The sequence below is a fragment of the Haemaphysalis longicornis genome, unplaced genomic scaffold (assembly GCF_048455015.1).
Source record: "Haemaphysalis longicornis isolate Haplotype H1 unplaced genomic scaffold, Haemaphysalis longicornis Haplotype H1 scaffold_2, whole genome shotgun sequence".
Taxonomy (NCBI): domain Eukaryota; kingdom Metazoa; phylum Arthropoda; class Arachnida; order Ixodida; family Ixodidae; genus Haemaphysalis; species Haemaphysalis longicornis.
In genome coordinates, this window is record NW_027526295.1 from 160,152,008 (window position 1) to 160,179,234 (window position 27,227).

The following is a 27,227-nucleotide window of genomic DNA, read 5'->3' on the forward strand; positions in this document are numbered from 1 at the left end:
CTTAGCTCCGTGTGGTTGTATCTCTGTGCTTCAAGGAGCCACAGAGACAAAATACGACTTTATTTACTCCGAAAGAACGAGGCTTACCCGCCGCGGGGGCTCAGTGGCTAAGGCGTTGCGCTGCTGAGCACGAGGTCGCGGGTTCGATTCCCGGCCGCAGCGGCCGCTTTTGTGGTGGAGACAAAAAGCAAAAAACGCCCGTGTGTACGAGATTTAGGCGCACGTGAAAGATCCCCAGGTGGTCAAAATTAATCCGTAGCCCTCCACTACGGCGCGCCTCATCGCCTGCGTTGCGTCGGCGCGTTAAACCCTACAATCAATCAATCGAAAGAACGAGGCTTCAGTACATCACTCAGTTCAATTCCCGGCACGAAAGACGTTTTGCGGGCGAACGACCTTAGGACCCCGCTTTTTCCGGGGCTTGGCGTCCGTGTACACAGTGTTGCGCATGCGCGAAGAGTATTGGTTGGGATTGGATTGGTCTGAAATGGAGTGGATTGGATTGGAGTGGATTAAATTGAATTGTATCGGATTGGATTGTATTGGAATTGCATATACTGTACACACGCGTTGTCACTCATTTACATGAGCGAGTGGGCAATGCCACGGGTGATTTACGGTAAGAACGGTCCCATGTGCTTCGCCCACTCGTCATGATTCACTTCGTGGAGATGCGTGAATGTTTTAAACTGAAAGGCACAAGAGGTATTGATAAACTCAAATTTCGCGCTTCAATGTGAGGGAGGGACCTTATATAGGCCAGCACTAAAGCACAATTATTAGTGCGTAACTGCACCTTAGCATTAAGTAGTGCGATCAAAAGGAACTAGAGATCCCACTACAATTGCCCAGTCATGTGTCTTGGCGGTGGCTCTGGTCGGCAGCCCCCAATCGCAACAAACAAGATTCTATGACGTCATAAAAAGTTGCCAGAAAGTGGCTTGGGAGTCGCTACTGCTTCATATGTTTTCTTTAATGTCTTCAATATTTGTTTAAAGTTTGCTATAAAATTGGTACTGTTGGTATCGGGGGAAAGCAGTCTTTTTAGTGAACCAAACAAGTATTTTGTCCTTATGACCTCTTTCAACAAGGCAACATTGTCTGGCGACTCTGGACGAACACAGCATACGACAGGGGTGTGAAAGGTAATTCACAATGTTATCCTTAAAATAGTCAGCACGCCGCTTTCCGTGGACATTCAACTAAAGGACGTTATAGGACCGTGTGCATGTCCCAAACGTGCTTTACGGGCTACAAAAGCTCTGATAGAGGACCTGCAACACGCAGGTCTAGACCTTTCTCTGTGAATAATTCAACGCCTCTGCGCGCATCAAGTTCTTCATCATCGCCATCATCTTCATCACGTCATCAACTGGCGGAACAATTTAGGCGCTTAAGTCCAGTCCAGCTAACCTCGCCCGACTTCATTAAACATTGTTCTCTCTCTCTCTCTCTCTCTCTCTCTCTCTCTCTCTCTCTCTCTCTCTCTCTCTCTCTCTCTCTAATCATGCCTTCGTCTATCTGCCTGCTTCCAGTTCAAAATAGCACCAACCAACTCGGCTAACATCAGCCCAAGGCGCTTATAATGTCATGTATCGCACCAGAACCGGCTGTGCGGTTTTCGATCAAGCAAACCGCAAAGATTTCCAGATGGCACTATTTATAACGCAATGCTATCTAACAGTGCACTGACAACACGCATGCGCACAAAACAAACCGGGTACATTTAAGCGTTCACCAGAAGTAACCTAAGCACGCCTTGTAGCCTTTTTTCACTCGGAGAAAAAAAGAAAACAACTGGTGAGACAGATTAACCGTGCAGCGGTTTCAATCAATATTATGGTTCTCCTAGAAACCAGAGATAGCTTGTTTGCGCACTTACGCTCACCCTTACCCGACTCCACGCTGACATCGAACCTATCGTCGTTAATTTTTCTCCTGGTTTTCAAAAAAAAAAAAAAAAAAAAACGAACCGTACACCACGGGTGAACGGCGGTGTTCCTGCGATCGTTAAGATGTCGCCGATACGCGACAAACATAAGCTGGTCGTCCGCTCTGTTTGCATTGGTCTTGCCGACCGCGCCCGAACGGATGGTGGCCGAGTCGGGAGACCACCACAACAAGAAAGGATCTCAAGGAAGGCAAGTGCCGATCCTTGTCGTGGGATTAAAAGCGCGCAAAACCTAGGGCGTCGTCCATCACAAAGCCATGCTCAGTGCGACCTGTGCCGAGCGTGGGCTAGCTCACACACGTACGTAGTACATGCACGCTGGGCTGTGTTATCTTATCGCCTTGCGCGCTCGGCGGCTTCTCTTAGCGTCGGAATGCAGCCTTTGCAGATAACAATCGAATAAACAACGATGGCGGTATACGCCCAGGTAAAGGAGAAGCTCTGTTGTGGACATGCAACGCGTGCGACAACGCTCCCGTTGAGTCTTCCAGGGGTCATTGGCTTCGCCTGCCCTGCGCGGAAGTTGTTTACGAGGGCTTCTGCTATTCTTCGCCCGAGCTGGGACTATGACTTGAGCGGAACGTATCAAACACAGCTTCCTCTTACAGGTTTTGCCCTTGCTGAATCGTTTGGCGCATCTGATACTAAAGTGGGTCATCTACTTGCTGTACACGGGTCTCGTAGACGTCTTCGAAGTAGAGTTTTCAAGACAGGAGGCTCCCGTTCCCTGCGAGCCTATTCACGCCTCGTATGTGAAGAGTGAAGCCTTCACGACAGTTTGCTACGGATTCAACGGTGCATACTACAATAGGGTGTAAACTTATGAAGGACCTATATGTGTTGTAGTGCGCCCTGTCAACGCTAAGCGTTCCTGGGCTGCGTGTCCTGCATTTCTGAGTTGTTCCGTTCGTTCGTCCCCCCCCCCCTCCCCGCCCTCCTCGTGAAGGGCGGGGGGGGGGGGGGGGGAAGACACGACGTCATGATGGCCCCCATACCCTCTTTCTTAACCAATCGGAAATTTTGATGAAAGTTTTTGGCCACATGCAGCCAATTGGAATTTAGATGACAGCTTCTGGGGACAGGGATCTTGAATGCCGCTCTTTCGCCAACTGAGCGACGAAGTGACGCGCGAGTTAAAACTTGTGAAAACTTGTGAAAAAAAAAGTTTTGTAATGCTTACAAGCTGAGCAGGTGAGGCACTGCGAACGCCTGCACCACCTCAAAGGCTAGTAGCCATATGCAAACAATCCAAGTAGAAATATTCTGTAGGCAGGAGGAGTACACTACTCGATGGAACAAAAATTGATCCACAGTGGAGTGCACTAGCAGAGGAGATCATGGCAAATCCGCAGTAGGGTCATAAGCAGTTTGCTAACCATTACCCACAATGCAGTCGACTACAGTCTTTTACAGAGGAGCTCTATTAGGCAAGCTTTCTATAAATTTTTCAATGCCTTCGCATGAAAACCCTCGAGGCTGCATGTGTCTTTGAAGCGCTAAGCCTTCTATTGCATGAGGGGTCCCATAGCCCGCGATTTAATTTGGCAGTAGCGAAAGGGAACCAGGAACGGTGCAATGTGCAAGTGACAGATCGCAGCCCTTTCAAAGTTTGTAAGGCTGAAGCAGATCATGAAGCAAATCGTTTTAAGCGGCAAGAGAACGAAGCCCTTCATAAACGGTGGACTGAAGCAAAGAAGCTCAAGCATTCAATTAGACATTAGTGTTTACGCGTTCGGAACCCTTAAGACGTGCTTAGGTGCCCTAGAACCTTTCTCGAACCGTCCTCGGACCGTGGGTTTGTTGCGATGGCACTACCCCTGCGTGTGATTTCAAGTGGATAATGTCGGGACCGAAAAGGGAGCGATTTACGCGTTTTGTGTCGGAGACACTTGGCTTGCGACGCCACACCGATCAGGGCCAACCGACCACCCAGCGGCGTACGTGCATCGATTTGGCATTGTGTCTGTAGCCGCGAGTACGCCGATCAGCGTATATCATTGCGACAACAAAGCCATTGTGACCGCCGTTACTGACACAGATTTAATAGCTCCGCTGGTCATCCACATTCGCAGGACGGAAGAGCTTCGAATTTGATAACAGCAAAGCTGTTTAGCAAATCGTTATTTTTCGTGTCCGCAGTTAAAAATAGCAAGAAAATGCCTAGTGCTCGTGAGCGCGCTCCTCGCGGCGACCGCCCTAGCGTCTCCGCCGCACGTTTGTCAAGCCAAGAATACCCACTTAGTCAGATTGGCCAAGACTGCGGCGACCGCCAGGCAGCTTAAAAAACCAAGAAAATGCCGAATGATCATGTATATGTGCCTTACGGCGACCGCCCAGCGTTCCCGGCGCACGTTTGCTGAGCCAAGCATACCCTCTTAGGGAGATTGGCCAAGACTGTCCAAAAAACTCCAGCGTTCGCCGTAATCCTGGCAGCACTTGCTCGAGCGAAAAAGACACGTCATAGCGTACGTTCCTTCAAGGCGATGTCCAATGATTATCACTGCCAAAAAGAAATGAAGAAGGCTCACACTTTCAGCAACAATGATGGAGTATAGGTCGTTGCGACAGCGAAGAGGCCAGTCGGTTGCAATCGTGGACTTGAACCGTCGTGATGGTCATGAATGTTGGGTACAGCTTCGCTACCTTCAAGTCTTACGCGCTAGTGTGATCTTCCTTCATTTTTTTCTCGTTAATTTCGACGTGTTTGTAATTGATTCTTTGTACGCCATCAATTTCAAACCGAAAACGGAGCCCAGGTGTCTGCCGTGCGCATTTAAAGTGAATTCGCCGGTCTTCTCGTCACGCGTACCGCGCAGTGATCGAGTTCACCATTCCCGAGAGGCGAACGCTGATCGGCTTCGCGTGGGCCTTCAGCTGGACCATCACAGCGTCCGCGTTTCCCTGGTACGCCGACCTCATCCAGAGCTGGCGCGGGCTCATCCTCACAAACTCGGGGCTCAGCGTCGCCATCCTTGTCATCCTGTGGTGAGTAGAGCAAAACGGTGCGTGCTTCTGAGTGCCCTATGTTTGAAAGGGAGAGCAGCTCTGGAGACCCGGGTTCAAACCCTCCTCAGGCCCAAATGCACTTTATTTGTTCCTTTTATCTTCACAGCGGTGGCCATTTTAGCAATGTTCGTGTTGACGGACAAGGACGACGGCTATGGTAACTTTTAGCTTTAGACTCGTCTTAGAGCACATGAAGCAGCGACATATCGAACAATTGGGTTTGTTCGTTGTTCAAAGAAAATGCCCCTCCCGCTACGTCACCCTTGGTAGCGCAACTAGAGGCCCGAGTAGGCGGGAGTTCTGCGAATACGTTACTCTACAAATTTAAATGGGAGTTCCACGAGAAGGACTGTGTGTGTGTGTGTGTGTGTGTGTGTGTGTGTGTGTGTGTGTGTGCGCGTGCGTGCGTGTGCGCGTTATGATTCCGTGCCTTTGCTATGGATGGTATTCACTGAAAGGTTTAGCTGTCCATTTCTTCGCTTAGCAACACTGGAAACGGCCACGGACATGGCCGAAGCGCCACAAACATGGCGGGGCTTGTGCCACTGCGCCTGCACGCCGCAGAAATAAAAAAACGCCGGCGTTCGTAGTCTGTTCCGTTTCAACCCGATTCTCAGCGGGAGTGTCAACAGTCATGTTATTATTCGCACACAGTGAATATACAACCTATACAACCAGTGAATACAACCAGTGAATATAAAACCTATACAACCAGTGAATACAACCTATAGCCCATCATGTCTAACCGCGTATTCACAAACCATATCCCATGCATGTTTGACAGCGGTAGTACCTACCTAGATCACGTGAAAAGAATCCCAAATGAAATAATAACAGTAAAAACCAACCTAAAACGGGAAACACAACCCCATTAACAAAAAGCAATCATGCACAGACACTTCCCACAGCTAGCTTTTTCTCAGTTAACTACGGGATACAAATATTGTGAAGCAACGAAAAGGAATTGAAAATACCATGCCTCTTCCCTGCGCCACTAAGTATACCAGGCTTAATCCAGCAGTGACAAAAATAAAAAGGAACATATTTTTAAAATAAAAAAAGAGAGAAAGAAGAAATAAAAACTACCATCCGGGCCAATCAGCGGATTTTATTTCAAAACAATTGTTGTAGTCTCGTATTGAAGTCTTGACTTCTTGACTTCTTTTGCATAGATGTGCTGCTGATTTTAGGTTGGCTCGATCCTGTTTCTTATTTAGTTGGCAATAGGAAAAAAAATAAAACAGTTTCACTCAGCGTAAAAGCGGTCGGAAGTGTGAGCAGTGATTAATCAGTCGTAGGGGCTTAGGTGCCGTTATCCGCTCACTGCTACCGCCACTCACTCTCTTACCCTCCCTGTATCAGTATTCTCTTGATGAATTGAACAGAGGTTTTGTTCAGTTCAATTAAAATTTAACGCATTCGCAGTGCTAGTGCGACTTTTGTCTGGACAGCACGAGCGGGAGTACTGTTCTTTTTGCGCTTTTTTTCGGAGCCTTACTGCGCAGTTTAAAATGTGTCGTTTTTGGCGGCCACTTTTTCCGCTTACTATGGCGAAAACCAGCCCAACGGGCGTTCCTAGTTAAATGTACGCGGAGGTTGCCGGTTATTTACGTAGTTCTTGCCTCAAATGCACTTGCAGTAAACAACGGGGAGATGTATGACAGGCGCGAGTGGTTCAAGAGTTTCCGAGCGGTTATGACTTCATCGACCGCTTGTTTTTCGAAGTCTCTGTTTGGCTCCTTTACGCCGCTACGCCGTCGGGCTCTGCTTGGGTCCGTTACGTCGCTACGTCGCCTGATTGCGGCTTCGGCTAGAAAGCGCGACAGCGAACGGGGCACAACGACCAGGCGGGACCCCGAAGTGCTCTGCACTAGAAATGATCAGGGTGCCTTTCTGCTAAGACTCCACCCCTCACAGATGGAAAAGTTCAATGAGGAAAATGGTGATGTACTTTCGCCGTCAAATGAAACGCGAACACGAAAATGTGAACCTGAACACACAAATAGTGCGATTTCTTTCCATTCAAGCCGAAATGCCGCGTGGCTTAGTTGCAAAAACAAAGTTGGGAATGGCAGATTTCAGATATACCAATACCGTGCCATTATATGAACTCTACGAACAGTATTTTTCAATTTTGCACGTTCCGGCTCATATTTTTGTGTTCGCGTTCCATTTGACGCCGATGGTAGACTGGGCAACTAAGCTGCGGATACAGGAGGTCATGATTAATTGATTTTTAGCCTGCCTGTGGGGGCGGCAGCTCTCGCCGCGTACATGGGCCAGCCGCCCGAGATGATGCGAGCCCTTTCTGCCGCTAGGCCGCCCTGGTTCTAGCATGAGGTGACGGACAACAAGCCTCTGTCAAGGCTCCAGCTCCGTACCTCTGGCCTACGTCATCCCCTGGACACCGTCCTAAGTGTCCGGGGATGATGTAAACCGGAAAACAGGGCGCCTGCGACGCAATCGGTTGTCCAGGCTTTCGTGGATGCCGGTTGGAAATTTGAATGGCATCGGACAAAAACCTCCGTTCAATTCATCCAGAGAGGAGTGAGACAGCATGAGCGTTGGTAAAAATGAGCGGATAACGGCACCACAGCCCCCCTGGCAGATTAATCACTGCTCTGCACTTCCGACCGCTCTCACGCTGAGTGGAACTGCTTTAATTTTCTTTTTTTTTCTTTTTTAATGGCAGAACTTTTTATGATCCCCTTGTTACTGATCATGGGTTTTTTTTATAATAATGTAAACGCCTAGTTATTTATCAAAGTCTTTCATATAGTTTGCTTGCATTGTTAATGTGTATACCCTGTTCTTTTCTGTTACTGAAATAGCGAGTAAAGGCGATGGGAAGTGAAGTTTGCCCTTTTGCTCAGCTATATTAGTTCATGTGTTAATTTCGTTCTTTTCTGTTTATTCTTTTCTTTTCTTTTTTTATATTCCTTGCTCCAAAGCTGAGTTACGTCCAGACTTATTATGGGATTTTTATTGTCCTCCTTCCTGCGCGAACATCCCTCAGGGGGTGTTATTTGTCTGTATTTTGAGGTGCTTTCATTGAGGCTGTCTTGAAGTTCACTTCTCCCAAATGAGAAGGGTGCTGCTTGCCCATCGTCAGGATGTGAACTTTGACCAATGTAGGCCACGTGCACCTTTGTTGGATCCTTGTTGGTTTAAGGTTTTCCCAGTGTCTAATGCAAGATCAGCTGGATTTACGCCTAAAATCTCTCTTTTTCCGGAATAGGGCCTCTCTTTGGGCCGCCGTTAACGTTAAGGGGGTTGTTGGAGTTTCTCGAGAGAAGCGATGTCACAGAGTAAAAAAGTGTTTCCTTTGTAAACTCAATTGGGGTAGAGTGTTCCCTGTGAGCTTGTTTGCCCCAAGGTCCTTGCGAGGGGATGAGAAGTCACTTGGTCTTAGCCAGTCGATTTAAATGGGGCCGCTTGGGCAGGGGGTCGCCCACTAAGAAGAGTTTATATGTTGTTCTTGGGGGTCTTAGCGAGGCCTCCGCAAACCCTTTCACCTCCCTTAATTCCGACGAAGTCGCAAAGCAGGTTAGTTCTGCGGAGTTTCGTAGTTTATTGTTGTTATCATATTTTCTAATATGTTTTCAAGTTTGAAGTTACATATACTCTCAGTTTTGGAGCCTGGAATCGTCTTTTTTTTTAATTTCTGTGAGTATGTTTCTATATTGGCTGGTGGTATTCGATCGTAATCGAAGTTTTCGGCTTTTTCGCCACATTTGCATGTATCTGAATCCGTTATTGTAAAACGTTTAAAATAACACATTAATCTCCTGTGGCCAGTGATGACGAGTTATAAGATAGTTTGTTGGGAGATTGCTAGGTAACTCTCTCGCGTTGTTTATCCATTGGTATGTCTGTGATCCTTTCCTTTTACTTTGCCACTCTCTATTCCAGTTTGCTATGGCTCGGTTTTGAGGTTATTTCTGGATCAATTTTTACGTTATATTAAGTTCTAACTCAGTGCTTTTGAGTCTAACTTTGTTTGCGAGTTCATCAGCTATCTCATTTCCTACTACCCCTCAGTGGCCTTTAACATAGGTAAACGATGTTATTTGTGACCATTTTGGGCTCTGTGTTTAATTTTAATGCCTAGCATTCCTTGCCGAGCACCCCCACAGCCAGGACCACGTAATGCCCTGCATTTCCATCGCTGAAGCTCCGCATGTATTCGCTTGAACTTTTGAAAAATTTGAAAATGTTCAAATTTTGAAATTTTGAAAAACTAAAAACTAGGAAAAATTTAAAAAATACGAGAAATGGCAAAACATATAACACATGGAATTTCCACAAAACGAAAATTTGCGATAGCTCCACCTGTAAGGGTTATAAAGGCCTAAACGGAGATAATCGGTCGAACGAAAGTAAAAAAAAAAAAAGAAATAACAAAAATATGAAAAAAAAAGTACGGAAAATGGCGGACCGTGTAGGGCCCTGCATTTCCACAATAATGCAGATTTCGCGAATGTTCCACTTCGGATCGTTATAACAGCGTAAATGGAGATAATTGGACGCGCAGGATTTGGAAAAACCAAAAGACTTGACTGTAAAAACTCACACTCAAGACAATAGGCATAAGAATGCTACGGGTTTGTAGATAATTCTCATAATTTCTGCAGAAGTTTTTTTTAGGTTGGCAATGAAGAAATTACTTGACGTGGGGGTATATAGAGCTTGTAGAGTTGATAAACTGGCTGTTAATATTTGGTAATGGGCGTTAGTTTTATTTTGTTTTATGTATTTTAGAGCTCTTCCTATTGCTATTGTCTCAGCTATAAAATTGTTGCTATTATCTGGGAGTTTATACAGGTCATGATGATCAATTTTGTTTGTCCTGTTGAGTAGCACGAATGCAGCTTCTACCTGTGTGGTTACCTGTGATCCGTTTGTAAAGAAATCTGCAGAAATTCAGAGCATTGTCTAATAATGCGTAGCATTCTTATGCCGCTTATCTAAGTGAGTTTTTTTAAGCCAAATGTTTTGGCCTTTATAAGTTCTGTCCCACCCATTATCTCGATTTACGCTGTAATAACAAATGAAGGTGAAACTTCTGCGAAATCTGCATTCTTGTGGAAATGCAGGGCGTTACACTGTTCGCCATTTCGCTATTTTTTATATTTTTCTTATTTCTTGTGTTTTAAAAAAATTGTTCGACCAATTATCTCCATTTACGTCAATTATAAAGATTGAAGGTGGAACTACCGCGACATCTGCATTACTGTGGAAACGCAAAGCGTTACACGGTGTGGGATGTGGGGGTACTCGGCAAAAAAATGATGCGCATTAATATGTAGTAATCGGATGGACTTACTCTTTCATGGTATTCTATTTTTATAGTCTTTGCAGGGTGATCCTCCAAGAGGTTAACTTTTACGACTATATCATCTCGCTGGAATTTATGTTGCCACGAAAATGGTTTGTGAGGATTTAATACGTCAAGAAGCTCGTTTTCTTTTTCAATTGTATGCGTTATTGGGATGACGTTGGTAACGATTTTTAGAACTTGGTTGAGACTGTTCTGAAAGCTTTATACATTTTTAGAAGGGGTATTCATTGTATCAATTTTAGCTTGTTTTCTTGAATTGCCCTACCAGTTATTGTTGTCCAAACTGGTGAGCCGTGCATGATCATTCGTTCCATACCGCGAACACATATCTCTCTTGCTTGTTTGGGCGATATCACCCATGTGTTTCTGGAGTACTTTTCTAAGTATGTTGTGAGCTTCTGGATTTTTTTGACATATTCACATTGTTCTATGAAAGATGACTTCTAATGAAATATTATTCCAAGAATTTTTAACTGTTTTTACTAGTTCAACAATACTAACTTTTTGTAGAATCACTGGGGTCTTTTTAATAATCCTTTCCTAAAAGTATTGCTTATATTTTGAATGGATTAAAGGGTATTTTATTTCTACTTGTCCAGTCCAAGACCATTGACAGTGCTTCTTGGGCATTCTCTTCGATTTCGTTTCTCGTTGATCCTCATGCTGTGAGAGCAATATCATATAAAAATGCTTGCATTTTAGTTTGGTTTGGTCAATTTATGTTTAATAACTCGGATATCGTTAGATTCCAAAGGAAAGGGCTCAGTGGTGACCCTTGCAGTGACCCCATTGCTAGTTTTTCTTCTTGTTTACTATTTCCTATGTCATACCTTATTGTTCTATTTTTCATTGTATCGAGAGGGGGGTGTGGTCAGTTTTCAGTTAACTTAGGGTTATTGAAATAATCCTCATTTCATTGTTAGTGGGTCGATCTTATTAAAAGTGTTTTTGATAAATGAAGAGTTGCTTATACATTTCCTTCTCAAGTCGGTTTGTTCAACGGTCGTCTTTTTCAGACTAAATGGTGCAATGACCACCGAGGTACCATGAATGAAGCCATATTGATTTTTCTGTAAAAGATTATTAATGAGTAGGTAGTGGCATATGCGGTTGTTAAAAACCTTGTCCAGGATTTTACCAAGGATAGAGTTTAGTGCTATTTGCCTGAAGTGTTCCTGTTGGGCAGGGTAAGGATGTTCGCATTTTGGTATAAGAACTACTTAGTGGTTTTCCATTTTTGCGGCAAGTGTCCTAAACTAAAAACAACATTGAATATATTTAAAGGGGCCCTGAAAGGCATTTTGAGCACACTAAATGAACTAGCGCAACCGTTAGATTGGGTCGTCAACGTCCTCTGTGCCAAGTATTACTCTTTTACGCGCAGCGGAAAGCTCACACTTTTGTTGCAAAGTTTGTCGTTTTTTTCTCACCCTTTCCTTCTTGTTTTTGGACGCCGCCATCTTCACATGTCTACATCATCGATTCCCAGATGTTCGTCATGAGCTAGACATCCTGCTATTGGGCGGCTTTTTCACGCACTTCCGGCAAAGAGATGAGTCGTCTGCTCAGCGTCGGCTCGCCGGCTGATCTGCCAGCGGAGTGCCGGAGTGCTTGGGCATTTTACGACAAACGAAACAAGTGTAAAACAAACGCTTAACCGTTTGTATTGAATGCAACACGGCCATAACACGACATGGATATTCTCTTACCTGAGTACGTTCCATAAAGAAAGCGTTCAAGCCCCGTGGCACTTCTTTCGTGCAATCGCAGAGAACGCCCTGAGCCGAATGCCCGGGTTTGACGCATACATTTTATTCAGCTTCAAAACAATCCAGAGATGCGTTTCTAACGAATACAACGTCACAACATGCGTTGAAAGTCTGAACCACGATTGACAGAGGATGGGTTGCCTCCTGCCCGTCGTAAATTCGGTACTCACCTCGCGCGTGGTTTGCGGGGACGAACAGCAAGTCACTTAACTCTGGCGCACAAGCCGATGGCTTTTAGCCACGCACACTGCACATACCCCATGCGAGGTTGAGTCGTACGTCGCTCGAGAAAGATTATCCAGACCATGGGAAGAACTATCCACCCGCAGAAGAACAACGTCGCATTTCATCGCGAAACAAAGGCGTCCACACAACACACACACCATCGCCTCCTGTAATGCCAAACGCATCTCGCACTTCCCAATAGGAGTGGGTGGTACGCCTGCAGTGCCCACATGTCGCGAGGTGGGGCCCCAAGCAGAACCGGGATCACGGAACCGTAACTGACTTCTGGAGCGGTTTGTGCCTTGTTGCCAAGGCAACCGATGTTTGAGGTTGTCAAAGAAATGGCGCTCGCTCCAGCGCTAGAAAGCTCAGAGGCTCAGAGCCGCGGCGGAGAATGTTTTGCCAACGTTGTCGCTCTCCACCACGCGTCGCCCCAAGCTGAACTGGTCACATGATTGAAGCGTTTTGTGCACGGGTTCTGTATCGGTTCAAAATGTCTTTTTCACATGCCGCTGGCAGGAATTACCACCGCCGCAAAATAAGACCCGGCACCAGCGTGGCCACATCTGATACGGCGCTTTTTGGATAAACAGTGCGCGGTGCATCAAGGGAACGAGCGCACGACCCTCCCCGTGCGGCTGCGAGTTCGCCGCCGATAAAAAGTCATGTGCCGCCAGCAACGTACACCGCGAAAGGGCAAGGCCAGGCCGCCGCATACATGCGGCCAGATTTTTCGTTCGCTTTTCCGGCCTTGAGCGGAGTGCGTGCAGGATAACAAAGCTTGCCCGTAGCCTGAGCAGCGCAATAGCGGAAGTACGTCACCGCTGCGGAGGGCAGCATCACGGGAGGCGAGGCTCGCGCGCCGTCAACAGCGGAGAGTAAGTTGAAAGGAGGAGGAAACTCGGAGCGACGATAATGCGCGGTTTTTGATTTACGATTTCTCAGCTAATACTCATCGCTTTAACAAAATTCTTGCGGGAGGAGATTGCAAATACAATGCTTTATTTGGGTGCATGTACAGTCGTGAGCTGAAGTAAACGGACCACGGGAGCGGTGGCCAAAACTAATCGCTGCGCCGTCTGGTTGCGCGGCGCCTGCTGTCGAGATCGCACACAGCGCAGGCGCGGCCTAGCAGTACAGCACACATGCCGCTATCGCTCGCTGCTTCGCGATTGTCTCACGCTAAGATAAATTGACGCCAGGGGAATCACGCCGCGCAGTTAGAGGAACACTGCCGGGCACCACCCTATCATTGAAAACGATGCGACTCACCTGATAAGTGGCAATGGTGCTACGCTGCCACACATAGCGTGCTGTGGCTGCGTTGGGCTCGTAGCCTTTTTTATATTCAAAAAGCAGGAGGTTTCTTTTTTGTTAAGTGATGAAGTTTCTCAGTTGATATCTGCTGTCTTGTTGTTTGTTCGAGTTCGTGTTTCGTGTTGTTCGTGTTTTTCGAGTTTCGAGTTTCTGCATGAGAGTGACAGAGTTGGGTCCCATAGCTATTTGTGTACACAACAACAATTGACTCTTTGTGGTCGCTCAGCGGCCTATATTATTGGCTAATTGATAGGTCCTCCTCACTCTCGGTTGAGACGCCTCTTTGGGAGGCGGGACTTTTGTAATTAATAAAGATTATGGCGTGGTGAAGGAAAGGGCTGCCCGCCAGACTTGGGATTTGCCCGACCTCTGATTTTTTATGCCAGTGGTACTCGGCCGGTAGCGTGCCAAATACTCCTTCTTGGCTTGCAAAAGTGGTGAGGGACCCCACGATGAAATATGTTAATACGTGCCCTATTGTCGCACAATTAACCCTTGCAGCCAAAGTCGCTCATACTCATATCTCTATGCACGCCCTTTGAGTGTGGCTTTTCTGCATCATTTAAACGTTGTGCAAAAAGCCAGCTTTAAAATTTGTGCTGTGCGGAGGCGTTATTCTAGCATGTCATCCGGCAAATCCACTTTTTTTAGTTCGTGGCAGGGTTTGAAAAAAAAAAGGAAGTTGGGAGTATCGCGGAGGGACCCACGGAGTTCCTCTTCTCCCACGTTCCTCTTCTTGTCTGCGGACCCCCATCTATGAACGACAGCCCTGTGCAATGCTTTGTAAAATATTACGTGTAAATAAACTTGGCTGTTTTGAAGTATACCGTCGTTTGTTTGCGCATGCTGTCGACCATAAGCTAGTAATCTTTTTATCTCCAATCGTCGACTGAAGGACCCTCTTTGGATCAAATCCTTCAATTTCAACTCATGGCACAGAAGTGCGCAAGAACTGTCAATAATGTTTTCAAGTGCAAATAAATCTAATCGAAAAATGTAGTTTGCATGCAGTTCGATAGTCGCTGGGAATTGAAGGCGTGGTTCAATGGTATCTCATATTGCAATATAGTTTTCGAACATAAAATGTATGTGTCGGTGCCTCGCACTTGAAAAATTGCGAAGCTGGATTTTCCCGAGCAATTGCGAAATGGCACATATGCCGCATGCGGCAAACGAAGTTTCATAAAGCAATGCAGTACATACCTAAACACAGCAGTATTTGTCAAAACCTTGGCATGTAAGGTTAGCATCAAAAATTTTCCCAGTTCGCTGATATTCTCGGGAGGCTGTGATTTCGCATCTATCCTGAAAACCGACAAAGATGGTGTTGTGTTTTATTTTCTTCGACTGTCCAGTGATTGTTTTTTGCTTCATTTACTGCTGCAATATATGACTGGGGGGAGGGGGGGGATCGCAAAAAAAAAAAAAGCTTGAAGCCCGAGATAATCACCAGCGCGCCCACTCTGCCAGCGGAGCCGCGTTGCCGCCGATTGCGCCAGCGCGCCATTTCCACTGAAGGTGCGTGACCCGCAGGCAGTAAAAGGGCAGCGCGGCTCCCCTGGCGTCAATTTATCGGAGCGTGAGACAATCGCGAAGCAGCGAGTGATAGCGGCATGTGTGCTGTACTGCTAGGCCGCGCCTGCGCTGTGCGCGGTCTCGACAACAGGCGCCGAGCAACCAGACGGCGCAGCGATTAGTTTTGGCCAGCGCTCCCGTGGTCCGTTTACTTCAGCTCACGGCTGTACATCCATGCATCGGCGGAAGGTATTTCAGGACCCCTTTAAAGAGAACTTCCCGTGTTTTGTGTATAATTGTTGAATCAATGTAGAATAGAGATTATTATGTCCTGGTGCTATACATTTTCTAATGTTTTACCACATTGTTCACGTCATCCGCCGTGAACTCAATGTCATCTTGAGTTTGTTCTAAACCGCCTTCATTGATATCTTGGCTTCTATCTGTACAGTTATCATCGATCAACCTGTCGTACAATATTTTAGAGTATAATTGACCGACTTTTTTCCGACGTCGTAGATTCCCCGTATTCTTTCATAATGCTTGGTATGATAGTCTTTTTATTTATTTTGTCTGCAGCTATCTTGTAGGGGAGCGAAAATGGGTTTCTTCCTGTAATCTTCCCACACAATTGTCTTTGTCTTCCTTTGCTTCATGTATATTTTTGTTGTAATTTTTTTATGTTTTTAGGATAGTTTTCTTTGAAAGTTTCTCTTAGTTGACCTTTGGTTGTCTGAAATCTTCGCCGGTGTGCTCTTACTCTTTTCCGATCAATCTCTTGTTCTGCATTCCACCACAATTTTTTCCCAATGGCATTGCGTGTTTTTAAGCCTAGCTTGCTTAGATGTTGGTTTGTGTAGTTTTGCATAAAGGTGTTCTACAATTATTTTTAACTGATTTACTGTTTTTATCCCATATTCTGAAGCTTCCAGCAACCACCGGTCATTTTCTACTTCATTCATTACTCTTTTCTGTCCAATTATTGTGAGACGTCTCTCTTTCTGAGTTAGTACGTAAAGAGTTATACTTCGATATAACGATGATCGCTTTCGCTTTTTTTGTAGAACTGTCCAGCGATTAATGTACAAACTTAATGACTCTGAAGCTAAAGTGACATCAATACGGCTGATACCGTTCGCTGTTTTAAAAGTTGGTGAGGAATTGCTACTGTTCAACAGTTCTAAGTTGTTTTTAAGGTCGAGTTCAAAAGACCTCTGCCTGTTACTTCCCTTCCATAAGTGACTTCGCGCGTTAAGTACCCTGCCACTATTGTAAAGCCGCTATCTCTTCGAAGCTTGGTATCTTCTAGTACACCTAAAGTATCTGTTAATTCGTCTTTTGCTGGCACATAACAGTTTATTATAGTTAGTGATTTTTTCTCCAAGTTACATTACAAATTATTACATTTTGTTCGACTTTGACAGCGAAAAAATGGAATTTCTTCGTTGTGACATACTATTGCCATTTTTGGCTTAATTCCATATGTTAGTATTTTATCTCGTAGTTAGAAAACTCATATTTTGTTGTCTAGGTAATATGGTTCTTGAATAATACTCAGAACATTCAAAAACTCTATTTCATTATTGACTAATGTTTTTGTTGCACTGAATCATCTTCTATTTATTTTGATGACAGGTGTAATTTTAATAAGGTTGAATTTATTCTAAATTTGGTTAATATTATTTTTCAATACTAGTCTCTGCTCTTCCTCTTTTTCAGTTCATTTACATGTGGTTGATCCTGTTATCTGCATTTTTTTTCTGTCAGCATCTACTCATAGCTGACGTCGTCCCGCATTCTAGCATTATAATGCCGGAATTTGGAACAGTTCCTGGCCTTCATTGAGGGAAAAATATCAAGCAAATATCCCCTCGTCGCTTTGTTCAAAATGTCGCGCTCATTACAAAAGAACTCTGTGCCCGGGCAGCTCTTATGGCTGTGGGAGCCCACACAGTCAGTGCAGGCCGTTGTTTTACTCCTACAAGCGTGGGTGAGCTGTCCAAACTTGGCACACTTCTCGCATTTCGGAACAAAAATGCTCTCATAAACGCAACCCATCATCCACCCAATCCTCACTCATACTGTTTTAATGACTTTTTTAAAGACTGTTCTGGTTAGCTGTACAATGACCGTTTCTTCATCTTTTTTGCTTTCGATAATTTCTTTCAAGTTTATGTGTTCACGGGGCGCCTCTGTTTGTTTGGTTAAGTCATCCCGAATGTCTGTTTGAGTGATGTCTTTTGGGACGCCCAAGATAGGAATCACTTGAAATCGACATAAAAGGAACAAAACATCCCTAGCTAAAACATGTTCTGAACCAAAACCGACCTAACCACGGATAAAATCACGCCAATGTGCAAAAATATTCAATAGCAGTAGCCGAAACAGACATAAAAAGGACCAAACCACTAAAAAGTACGAAACAAATTCAAAACAACAGCGGGAACTGGCCTAAAAGAACAAAACCACCCAAAATTTCGTTTACAGTGCACATATCCGTTATGAATAGATACCACGCGTGAAAGAAGCAAATGGGTTTCTAACAATGCAAACAATAAAAAGAAGAAAAAGGCTCCTGCGGGATCTTAACTTGGTTCATGCAATCGCTAGCCAGAAGTGGAACCTCTATACCGCGAGACCAGTCAATCTGAGCTTAAGAAGCAGAGAGTATAAGAAGCACGTTGATATATGCTCAAATGAGCCAATAGATGGCGCCACGCGTCATGGGGCCCCTGCGGGATATGGTTTGTAAATGCGCTGCCTGGCCTCCCAAATTTTGTATTTTTTATCTTTTAATAGCATAGCTGTTTAAGCTCTTGGTTGCGCCGTCCACAAACAGAAACGCGCGCGCCACCTTTCGACTGCTCCTGACGTCACTCACTCCGCGTTGCTAGGGGCAACCACCCGCTCTCCTCGTTACGAGCGCCCGGCATCATCCAACTCGACCTTCGAGAACACTCTACTCTGCCCAGCGTTCGTGGCGTGATCTTTCGCGTGCTCTTCTTTTTGCCACTTCACTTGCGTTCGTGCATGAAGTGGGGAGCCCACAGCAGCTCGCGCTAAAGATGCCGATTTCGCGGAGCCGGTTACCGCCGGTTCTAGCGCGGACTAAACTCGGAACCGCTCGGTGGCAGCGTGCAGAACTCTCTACGACTTTGCCCCGCGCACATGGGGGATGGGGCGACCAATGAAGATCCGGACGCCCGAAGAAGAGGCGGCTTATCAGGAACCTCGCCGCACAGCCACGCGAGAATGCAATCGGCGACGACGAGCCGAGGCCCCCTAACGGATTCGTTCCAGTGAGCACTTGAGCAAACAGCGTCACCGACAAAACGACCCAGGATACCGAGTTATGAACAACTTTCAGCGTCAGGTCCGTTGATCCCCGGGTGGCACGAACGGCCACTTTCAGCGAGAATTTCTGGGCATCGAGTTTGGGCGCACGTGCTGTGTCTGCGACCGCATTCAGTTCGACGTGAACCTCGAACACAGATCGGTGTTAGCATCAGGCTTGCACCGTTGTGCATGATGGCTTTAATTTTTTTCCCCCGCGTTGCACGTAGTGAACCTGGCAGCCGAAACAGTCAAGTTCACTCACTCGCAAAAGGTTACAGTATGTCTCCTCGTACGCGAAAGGTCGCGAACTGCCAGGCTTTGAAACAAAACAAAATCGTATGCCGTTTATACACTGCCTGAAAAAAAGAACGAAAAACGCCCCAACTCTCACGCACGTAGATCGACTGTTCATTAAAAGGAAAGCGGTGATCGAGTGCGCTGGTCGAGCAGCAATAAACTATGCCTTGACGTCAGTGCCCTTAAAGATGCAGAAAATTCCCAACGAGGCAACATTCTCGTCGTCTCCTCTCCGACGGGGATTAACGTATTTTGGTTTCTCTCTACTTCCCTGATAAAACAGGCGTATACGCACGTGCGACCACAATCCGGGGCAGTGGTTAGCGAGCGCGATGGGTCTATTTTTACGGACAGGAAACAGAAAAAGTCCAGCGGGGAATCACCCTTGGGAAAGACCAGGGGGAGACAGTACGCGAGCAGTGCATTGATAACGAGACTCAGCCGCTCTGTCGAAGTTCGTTCAGGGAGTCGCGCGATCAGATTGCCACTAGTACACTTCTTGCTCGAGAGACAGCGGTGGAGAAAGTTATCTGATAGCATCTTACACAGAATGCGAGAGTTCAAGGGGAATAACCCGTCGGTGTATTGATGTTTAGGAAGACTTAAGAGGCAACCTACACAGGTTGATGAGTGTGGTGCTGTCTACGGCCTTGTTTTTATCAGGGGGGACAATTTATATTCGCTCGAGGTGCGATGACTGCGCCGTCTGTATGCACGACAGCGGAATACTCAATTTTTTTCTAGAGTGACGGGTAGCGGGCTCGAGGCATCCGCACGTGATGTTCCATATATACATTCGTGTTTTCTGCGAAGATAGGGCCTCTCGGCAGCGAATGAATCAACTTAAGTTCATGTTCCGATGATACCGCGACTACTTTTGGTCTTTGTTTTTATTCACGCTACAAGTCATGGGTTTTAATTGAGTAGTGGTGGGGAGTCCTGCGGAACAAGTACCGGTTTTACAAGGTAATTTCGATACAGGATACACCATATTCTAGCTGTATTGTGTACATGCAATTCAAACGGTGGTTCAACCTATGTGCTTTGCAAATCCTGTCGGTCTGTCGTTGAGTCCGTTAGGTAAAAAACAAGGTATAAGGCTTGTTCATTCAGTGATGTTGGCTTGGTTGGGCCCACGAAAATAATGTACATGCATGGTTTCGACAGTCGGAAATATTTCTCGGGCTCTAATCGATCGAGGAACCCGCTAAAGAATTTCAGCACTGACATCCGAGAGCTTGTAAAAAAAAATTAGGTCATTTAAGCCCACCTTATATTGTCGTGAATGCGACAGTATCAGTGATGAATTGTCGAACGGATAGGTACGCCGGTATTGTGTGCGCTTCCATGGGACCCGTTTCATTCGTCTGGTGGTGCTTGCGCGCATTCGGTTGGGGTAGCATCGTACGATCGCTGTCGTTGAAGCGCTGTTGAGGTGGACGCCTTGAAGTCTATCACAGTAGCTTCGGCTTCTTTACTGTCGCACCTCCTGGTTCTCCTTTCCCGCCGTCTTCTCTTCTCCGCTTTTGGTTTCCCTCGCGACGGGCGATCGTTAAAGTGACAGAAAACCGATTTTTGTAAAGTCCACGTCCTCTAGCTCATATGAAAACCACCGTTTTATGCAGTAGGGCAACCACAATGACTTTCTAAAAAATTGCAAGTAATTTTAAAGTTTCTAAGACCAGAAAGGTGGCGCCACGTAGTATCTAAACGCGGCACTACCGTTAGTTTGCAAACATCTCTGTTTCGGTTTCAATACGGGATTAAAAAACCATACGGAGAAGTAGGAAAGACTGCCTTTCATTACTGTTTTAGCTGGGGAAAAGTTTTCAAATACCTCTTTTTATCGAGCGTACAGTTAAAAGCATGTTGTACTAAGCTCGCTCTCATGGGTGCCAGCATTCCTTTCGGTAGCCTGCTCAAGGCTGGTAGGTCTAAAAATTCCGCTTTCAAACGTTCTAGGGCCGTATCACACAATTTCGCTTTGAGTTTGAGTTTGAACGTATTCTCCCATGTAATAAACAAAAAAAAATGTAGAGATGTGGGACAATACGCCTGGGTGGCTGCATGAATTCGAGAAGGTGTAGTCTGTTCTTGCCTCGCTTTTGCCTACGCAAAAATCAGCGTTCTTGCCACGTGTAGAACGGCTTTTGGTGGTGTCTGAAACCGGCAATAAGAGAAAAAAAAAAACTGTGGTTGATTCCTCTGTCATAGGAAGCGGTAAAACATGAAAGTGAAATGTGCATCGAAATCTGCAGCTGAGCATGATTTGCGGTTCGGCGGCTGTCTTGTGGGTGTGCTTGGCTAGCGACGTCCTGCTGGCGGGTCGCTTCGCTGCAGGTGTACTGGCGTCATTTCCGTCACGGATATGGCACCAGGGAAATCTTGGTGTATCCCGGCATAAAACACTTTCGTGTTAAAATGTAAAACCCCAAAACGAACAACCCTAGGTACAATGTACGCTTTAGTACTGAAGGTTGTTTTCCCGCAAGAAGACCCTGTGTGCAGGGGTGCACCCTTTACAGGTCACTTGCTTCGTTGTACTGGCGCCACTTCCGTGACGGATATCACGTTAGCGAAATCTTTGTGTATCCAGGAATAAAACACTTTCGTGTTAAAAGAGCTGTAGTGGTATAGGACGTCCATGTTCGTCTCGCACACCGATGGACCCTGGTTCGAATCCAACCAGAGGGAAGTTTACCTTTTCAGCTAAATTAGATACATTGTTTATAGGAGCTTTCCTTAGAAATGGGGAGTCAATCCTAGAATTTATGAACCCGTTTTCTAATCTTTAGGTAGTCGGTAATTTTATGTACCACTTGCCGTCCATTTTGCGCGCCATGGAAGCCGGATGTTCCACAAACATAGTTAACACATGCTTTTGCGTTGAAACATAATTTTACAGCGCCCGAAACGACCGAGGGTTGCCGTCTCAGCATACCATGTTTTTGCGCACACGAAAACAACTCCAGGTTCACTTCAGCACATTGAATTTTGTATAAAGAATTGAAAAAAAAGTCGTTTTTCTTTTTTCCAGATATTTAAAGTAAAAAAAAACAGCAACGCTTTTTTAAAGCCTGCTGCACTTAGAGCATTTATTATTTAAATTCCACATTCGATGAACAGGGGCATTGAAATGTCATTGACACGAAAATGGAGGGCGAATTCGAGGACCAAAAGTCCGTGCGCAATCAGCCTGGTTTGACGCACTCGTCGCTGAAAATTTAGCTAAAATTTACGTAAGTACCTCCTATTTGTGCATTTTTTTCAGTGACTTACCCAAATTTATCCAAACCAAAGTGCGTTTACTTATGAAGGATCGCGCGTTCCTGTATTTATATTCGGCTGTAAATGAAATAACTGCGCTTGGCACAGCAGGCAACAAAGAATTAGTGCGCACGACATGTTTTGACCCAGCTGAATGATAACAGATTGGTCTGAGGTATTTGTCTCTAAATACATTCGTGCAGCCGTGGCACAAATAATACGCAAAACACAAAGCAAAGCTAGCATTTTAGAAACGATGCATCGTCTGCATACGTGAAGGCTGGAATCCTCGGTTTGCAAAGCAGTTCCCCCGTCGTTCCACCAATATTTAGCATGAGTTTTAAACTTAAATGCCACATTTTGCAGTCTTTAATGCTTGAGCGTTCTTGGTCGAGTAGCCCGGAGCACCAACCGCATAACGCCCTGTATCCGCACAAAAATAGGTAATTACTGAAGTTGACAGTCTTAGCAGTTATAACTTATAACAGAGTAAACGTACCTTATTGGTTGAAGGAATAGACCCTATGCAAAATGCGCCCCGCCATCTCACGTCGACTCCGGTAACTAGGTCCGCCATTTTGGTACGGTCGTTTGAAACCGAAACCAATTAGCAAAACATAGAAGGCGGGCATTGACCGCTCTTGGTGGTGGACTGCAATGCCGGAGCATTTTTTCGTGCCGCAGAGCACGCAATGCGGAAATACCGGTTCAAATGGAGAACAGGTACGTGAAGTTCCACGCTTTTGAACGAACTTTGTGACGCGAACTATGCCGGCGCGAGCAACCTTTGTGACACGCTGGGCGCGGTGCGCTTGGAGCGAATATTTGTCGTTGGTTCGCTAAGCGCGGGGTTCCGTAGTCGCTATCCGTATGAAAAATACAGCTGCGTTGGAGTTCTGTTGTGCAGCCTTTGTATTCTAAATGAAGCCTGAGCGTGCGCCGCCTATTCACGCAACTGACAGCGGCGCTCGACCGGGAAAACAGTACCGCACGTTGCCAAAATTTGACTGTTTCTTTACTCGTCCCTGTGGCTCTGCGCCCGCTTCATTTCATTGTTAAATGGTACCGCTTGGCCCCTACACGAGCCTTTATCTTACCTAGGGCTGTAAACAAACTTTTCTTGCCGCACTACGCCGTCACGGCGCGGTTGAAAATTTCCTCTGTGGCGGGCGCGCACGGTATGGGAGTGTGTTGTTGGTTTCTTTACGTTGCATTTAGCCGCGCGTCGTTGCAGAAGTGGCGAACACTGTTTTATGATGATCTAACGGTGGAAAATTCGAGCTTTTGCACTTGGTTCGCTATTTGCCGGGCTGAAAGGTTCTTACGTCAAGTTAACTTGGTGCCCATTGTCATTCCAGCAACGATAAATTTACTGTCGAATATTTTGCGACTAAAATACACACGCACTCCTCTAGTTTGTCACATGCTGCATGCATGCCTCCGACGTAATGATAGTGGCCATTGATGTAGGCAGCTGAGGCTATTTTCAAGTTTTATTCAAAAAGAAAAAAGAAAACGGCCACAGTTGCATCAGGCCGCCGCGCATCAGCTTGAGTGCTTTTGCGTTTTTTGTACCACAGTGAAAATCCCAGTAAAATAAACTACTTCGCTGATTTATAGCGCGTGCAGTATAGCAAACTGTGAATATAAATGGAACAAAAAGAAGCATTCCCCCACCCCTGCATGTCGCGGTCTAGTAAACATGACGTTGCCCAGCCTCTGCGTGCTCGCGAGATGATTACGGCGAAATGTGGCATGAATGCTTGCTGGTAGCTCATAGGTGACCCTTCAGGTGCCATGCCAGTCCTTGTTTCTGTCACTTGGAAGGGGGGGGGGGGGGAGGAGGAGCGGGAGGCCAGCACAACTGGGGCAAAAAACTCATTCCCACGGCTACCAAGTTTTGCAAGCGCCTGCACAGCACTTTGTTGCTGCTCGCATTGCTCCTGTACTCGACGTGCATCGAACAGACGCATTGGCAAGGGAAGGGAGGGGCCATTTTCTTGCGGGCTTCTCCAGTCAATGTTTTGGACACTCGCTGGCTTGATGCCCTGCTGTCTCGGACGTCCCCACTGTTGTGGCAGCTCAGTGCACGCAAGCTCCGGTGGCGCCTCTTAAAACCTTCGGCTTGCAAGAGGGCGAGTAGGTGCACAGCAGCCAGGATGTGATTCCATGCTCCACTGCAACCCGCCGGGCACTCGCACGATGCCTCCCCAATCGCCCCACTGTCCGTCTCAAAGGTGAGGCACACAACATAGGGCCGGCCACTTTTCTTCTGGGAGCGAAAGCAGCTGCTCAGCACATGGATGAGGCCCAACCTGCAAGAACAGAGAGAGTATCAGTAAATAACACTCAGGGAATAACAGGACTAGTCCGCTACAGTTTATGGTAAAGGGACAGAGCAGAAAGAAGTGGCCGCAAGGAACAGACTCAAAATGACCAGATTTTGTGTCTTGCTTAACACTGTTGCAAGGGCAATAATCTACACCTCAAACAGCAATGATGTCAAAATTGTTTGTCAAGTTCGAGCGTGCAAGTATCTCTGCATGCTTTGTTAATGCATTTTTCAAGAGAAGGAAGTTTAACATTTAAAAACCTCAGCGTGGGTAATGATACTAGTACCCGCATAATCGTGTTCGTCATAACTTAAGCAAGCAATAATATGATTATCTGGAACTCACTTCCAGAATCTTTCGAGATAAACAGGTAAACATTCGGGCTATACCGATGACCCATCGAATTTAAAAAATCTTCTAGTTCAGTGAGTTCGAGCTAACGAGGTTTTACTGTATTATCTATTCGTGCACACCAAAAACATGCGATTTAGAAACAAACACAACCACCCCACCGCCAAAAAAGGAGAAGAAAGACACACAAACAGATTTGTGCGCAGAACATGCGCAATAAATAATGAAAACACACAAAAAAAGAAAATTCAAGGCGTATGTGCGCTTTTGTAGTTGACTTCGCCGCAAAGCACGATTGCTTTGCGGCAAACGCGCGGGCGGACGACCGTCACGGAAAACGGCCGCAACCTTTCCGTAAACATCTTCGCCAAAAATCATCCCGTAAATTCCATGTACAGCATTTGAAAATACCTAATCCACCCACTAGCGGTACGGCCTGGCGATTGTCGCTCTCCTCTTTCAGGGTTACTGCAACAGGGTCACCGCTACGCATTTGCGTGGTAAACAACGGTGAACAAAGTGCTCTACAAATTCCCATACCGGTTAACTCACGTCAAGTAAAAACAAAGAAGGATTTACTTACTGCGAGTCGCACGTGTTTGTCCGCACCGATGAAGGCGAGCAATGCGCCTCGGTGGCTAGGCGGCATGCCCTGCTCCGCTGCCGCTCGGATGGGTCTTTGGCGCGGCACCCCGAGTGGTATGAGTCTTCATACACAGTCGGCAGCGCAGGCAAGTCCTTCGTCCAGAATCCGCGGTCGAGAGCCAGAAAACACCGTCCAGTTTGAGCCACACCGCGTTACCGTCACCTACTCTTCCACAGTAAACAATACGCGACTTCCCGATCGGCGCCCGTACCAATATGGCCGACGGTTTCGTTTACATCAGTGTTGCTAGATCACCAAGCAATTTCGCATAGGGTCTATTACAAAAATGAATAAAAATTTTTAAAAGTAGAAATGAAACGAACTGATGAGTTAAAATGTATATAAACGCACTGACATCCCACTACTAAGAGAAAAAAAAACACGACAAACCAGAACAAAAAAAAATCGTCAAAAGGCACGGACGATGTAACGCCGTTTCTATGCGCACTAATGCGTAATTGGCAAAGTTGAGACATTTACTCGTTGTAATACAGTAAATATAGATATTGCTAGAAATGAACTAAATGACAAAATAAACAAGTCACCCAACATAGCGCAAAAATAACCCTGTTCAGTTACTCAGCATCACCAAACCTGACTATCAAAAAACTTAAACAGAAGTGACAAAGCAAAGCTCACGTATTAGTTGACAATTCTTGGAATTTCTGCACATTTTTTTTTTAAATTGTGATACCAAAGCATGCGTGACACTTGGACCTGGTATGTCGCTTCCAAACATTTGTCGCTAGAAGGAACCCAGCGGGGATTTCAGACTATATTTTGGCATTAGAAGGTGCGCTGCGAGGTGCTCGAAAAAAACTTCCCAGACGATTACACGCCGACAATGCTGTTTTCAACGCTGTAGCTGCCAATAAAGACATGACAATGCTTAGTACGACACGCCCTTTGGAACCTGCGAGTTTCTAAGGAGGCCAAAAAGAAAAATGTACAAGTTTGGTTCATTAAAAAGACTGCTTCATCCAGATAACAAAAATGCTAGTTTTTTTTTGCAAATTTCAAACGAATAATTGAGATATGCGTTAAAGGGACCCTGCGACACTTTGTTCAACTTTTTTCGGAATCTTAAACCCTTGCAGAATGTAATCACCCAACACACTCAATAGGTAGATTAGGGGGTCGCAGAAACCCCAGCCAAAAATTACTGCTCCATGCCCATCAGATAACTTGGAAACTCGCTCAAAAGGTTTTTCCCTCTTTCCCGGTCTCGATGTTCTTCGACGGCTCGAATTACGTCATTAAGGCCTTTTAGCGGCTATTGGCCGGTTTTCCTTGGGTTGCAGCAATGAACGCTTTTCGATAGCAACTTTAAAAATAAAGTCACAAAAACAAAGCAGTAACGGAAGGCGTATCTGGTGCGACGAGCATATCACGCAGTGCCGCTCCGTGCTTGCGATAACTGTAGCTTTCGCAGCGGTTCCAGACGCTAAGGAAAAAGTGAAAGCGTTCATCGAAAGTGTTGCAGGGTTAATTTAAAACAAAAGAAGCAATGGCTACTACCCAGCCACTCTCCGGCGGTTTCTCTATGACGTCGCAGAATATTGTTTGTTCGAAGGGCTGCCACCGAACCAGGCCACCACCAAGAAACATCACTGGGTGATTGTAGCGGGCCCTCTAGTTTTGTTTAATCGTATCGCTTGAATGCTAACGTACAGCTAACACACTGATAAATACGTATTAGTGCTAGCCGACATTAGGTCACGATTGCCCACATTATATCACTGTAGTCCGGAATTTGCAAATTTTTCAATATTTCTTGTGCTTTTTTAAGTTAAAAAATGTCCTTAGGGGGCCGGAATGATAGTGAGTTACCTATTGCTAATTCTTTCAAATTGAACGAATTTGAGAGAGAGAG

General features: G+C 45.8%; 1 protein-coding gene across 1 annotated transcript in view; it reads left to right on the forward strand.

Moving 5' to 3' along the window:
- Positions 1-27,227, forward strand: part of LOC144169397 (solute carrier family 22 member 7-like) — an 88,469-nt gene that overhangs the window by 28,127 nt on the left and 33,115 nt on the right. The window contains exon 4 of the mRNA XM_077698518.1: positions 4,768-4,936. Within this exon, the coding sequence (XP_077554644.1) occupies positions 4,768-4,936 (169 nt within the window). The remainder of the gene's footprint in view (positions 1-4,767; positions 4,937-27,227) is intronic.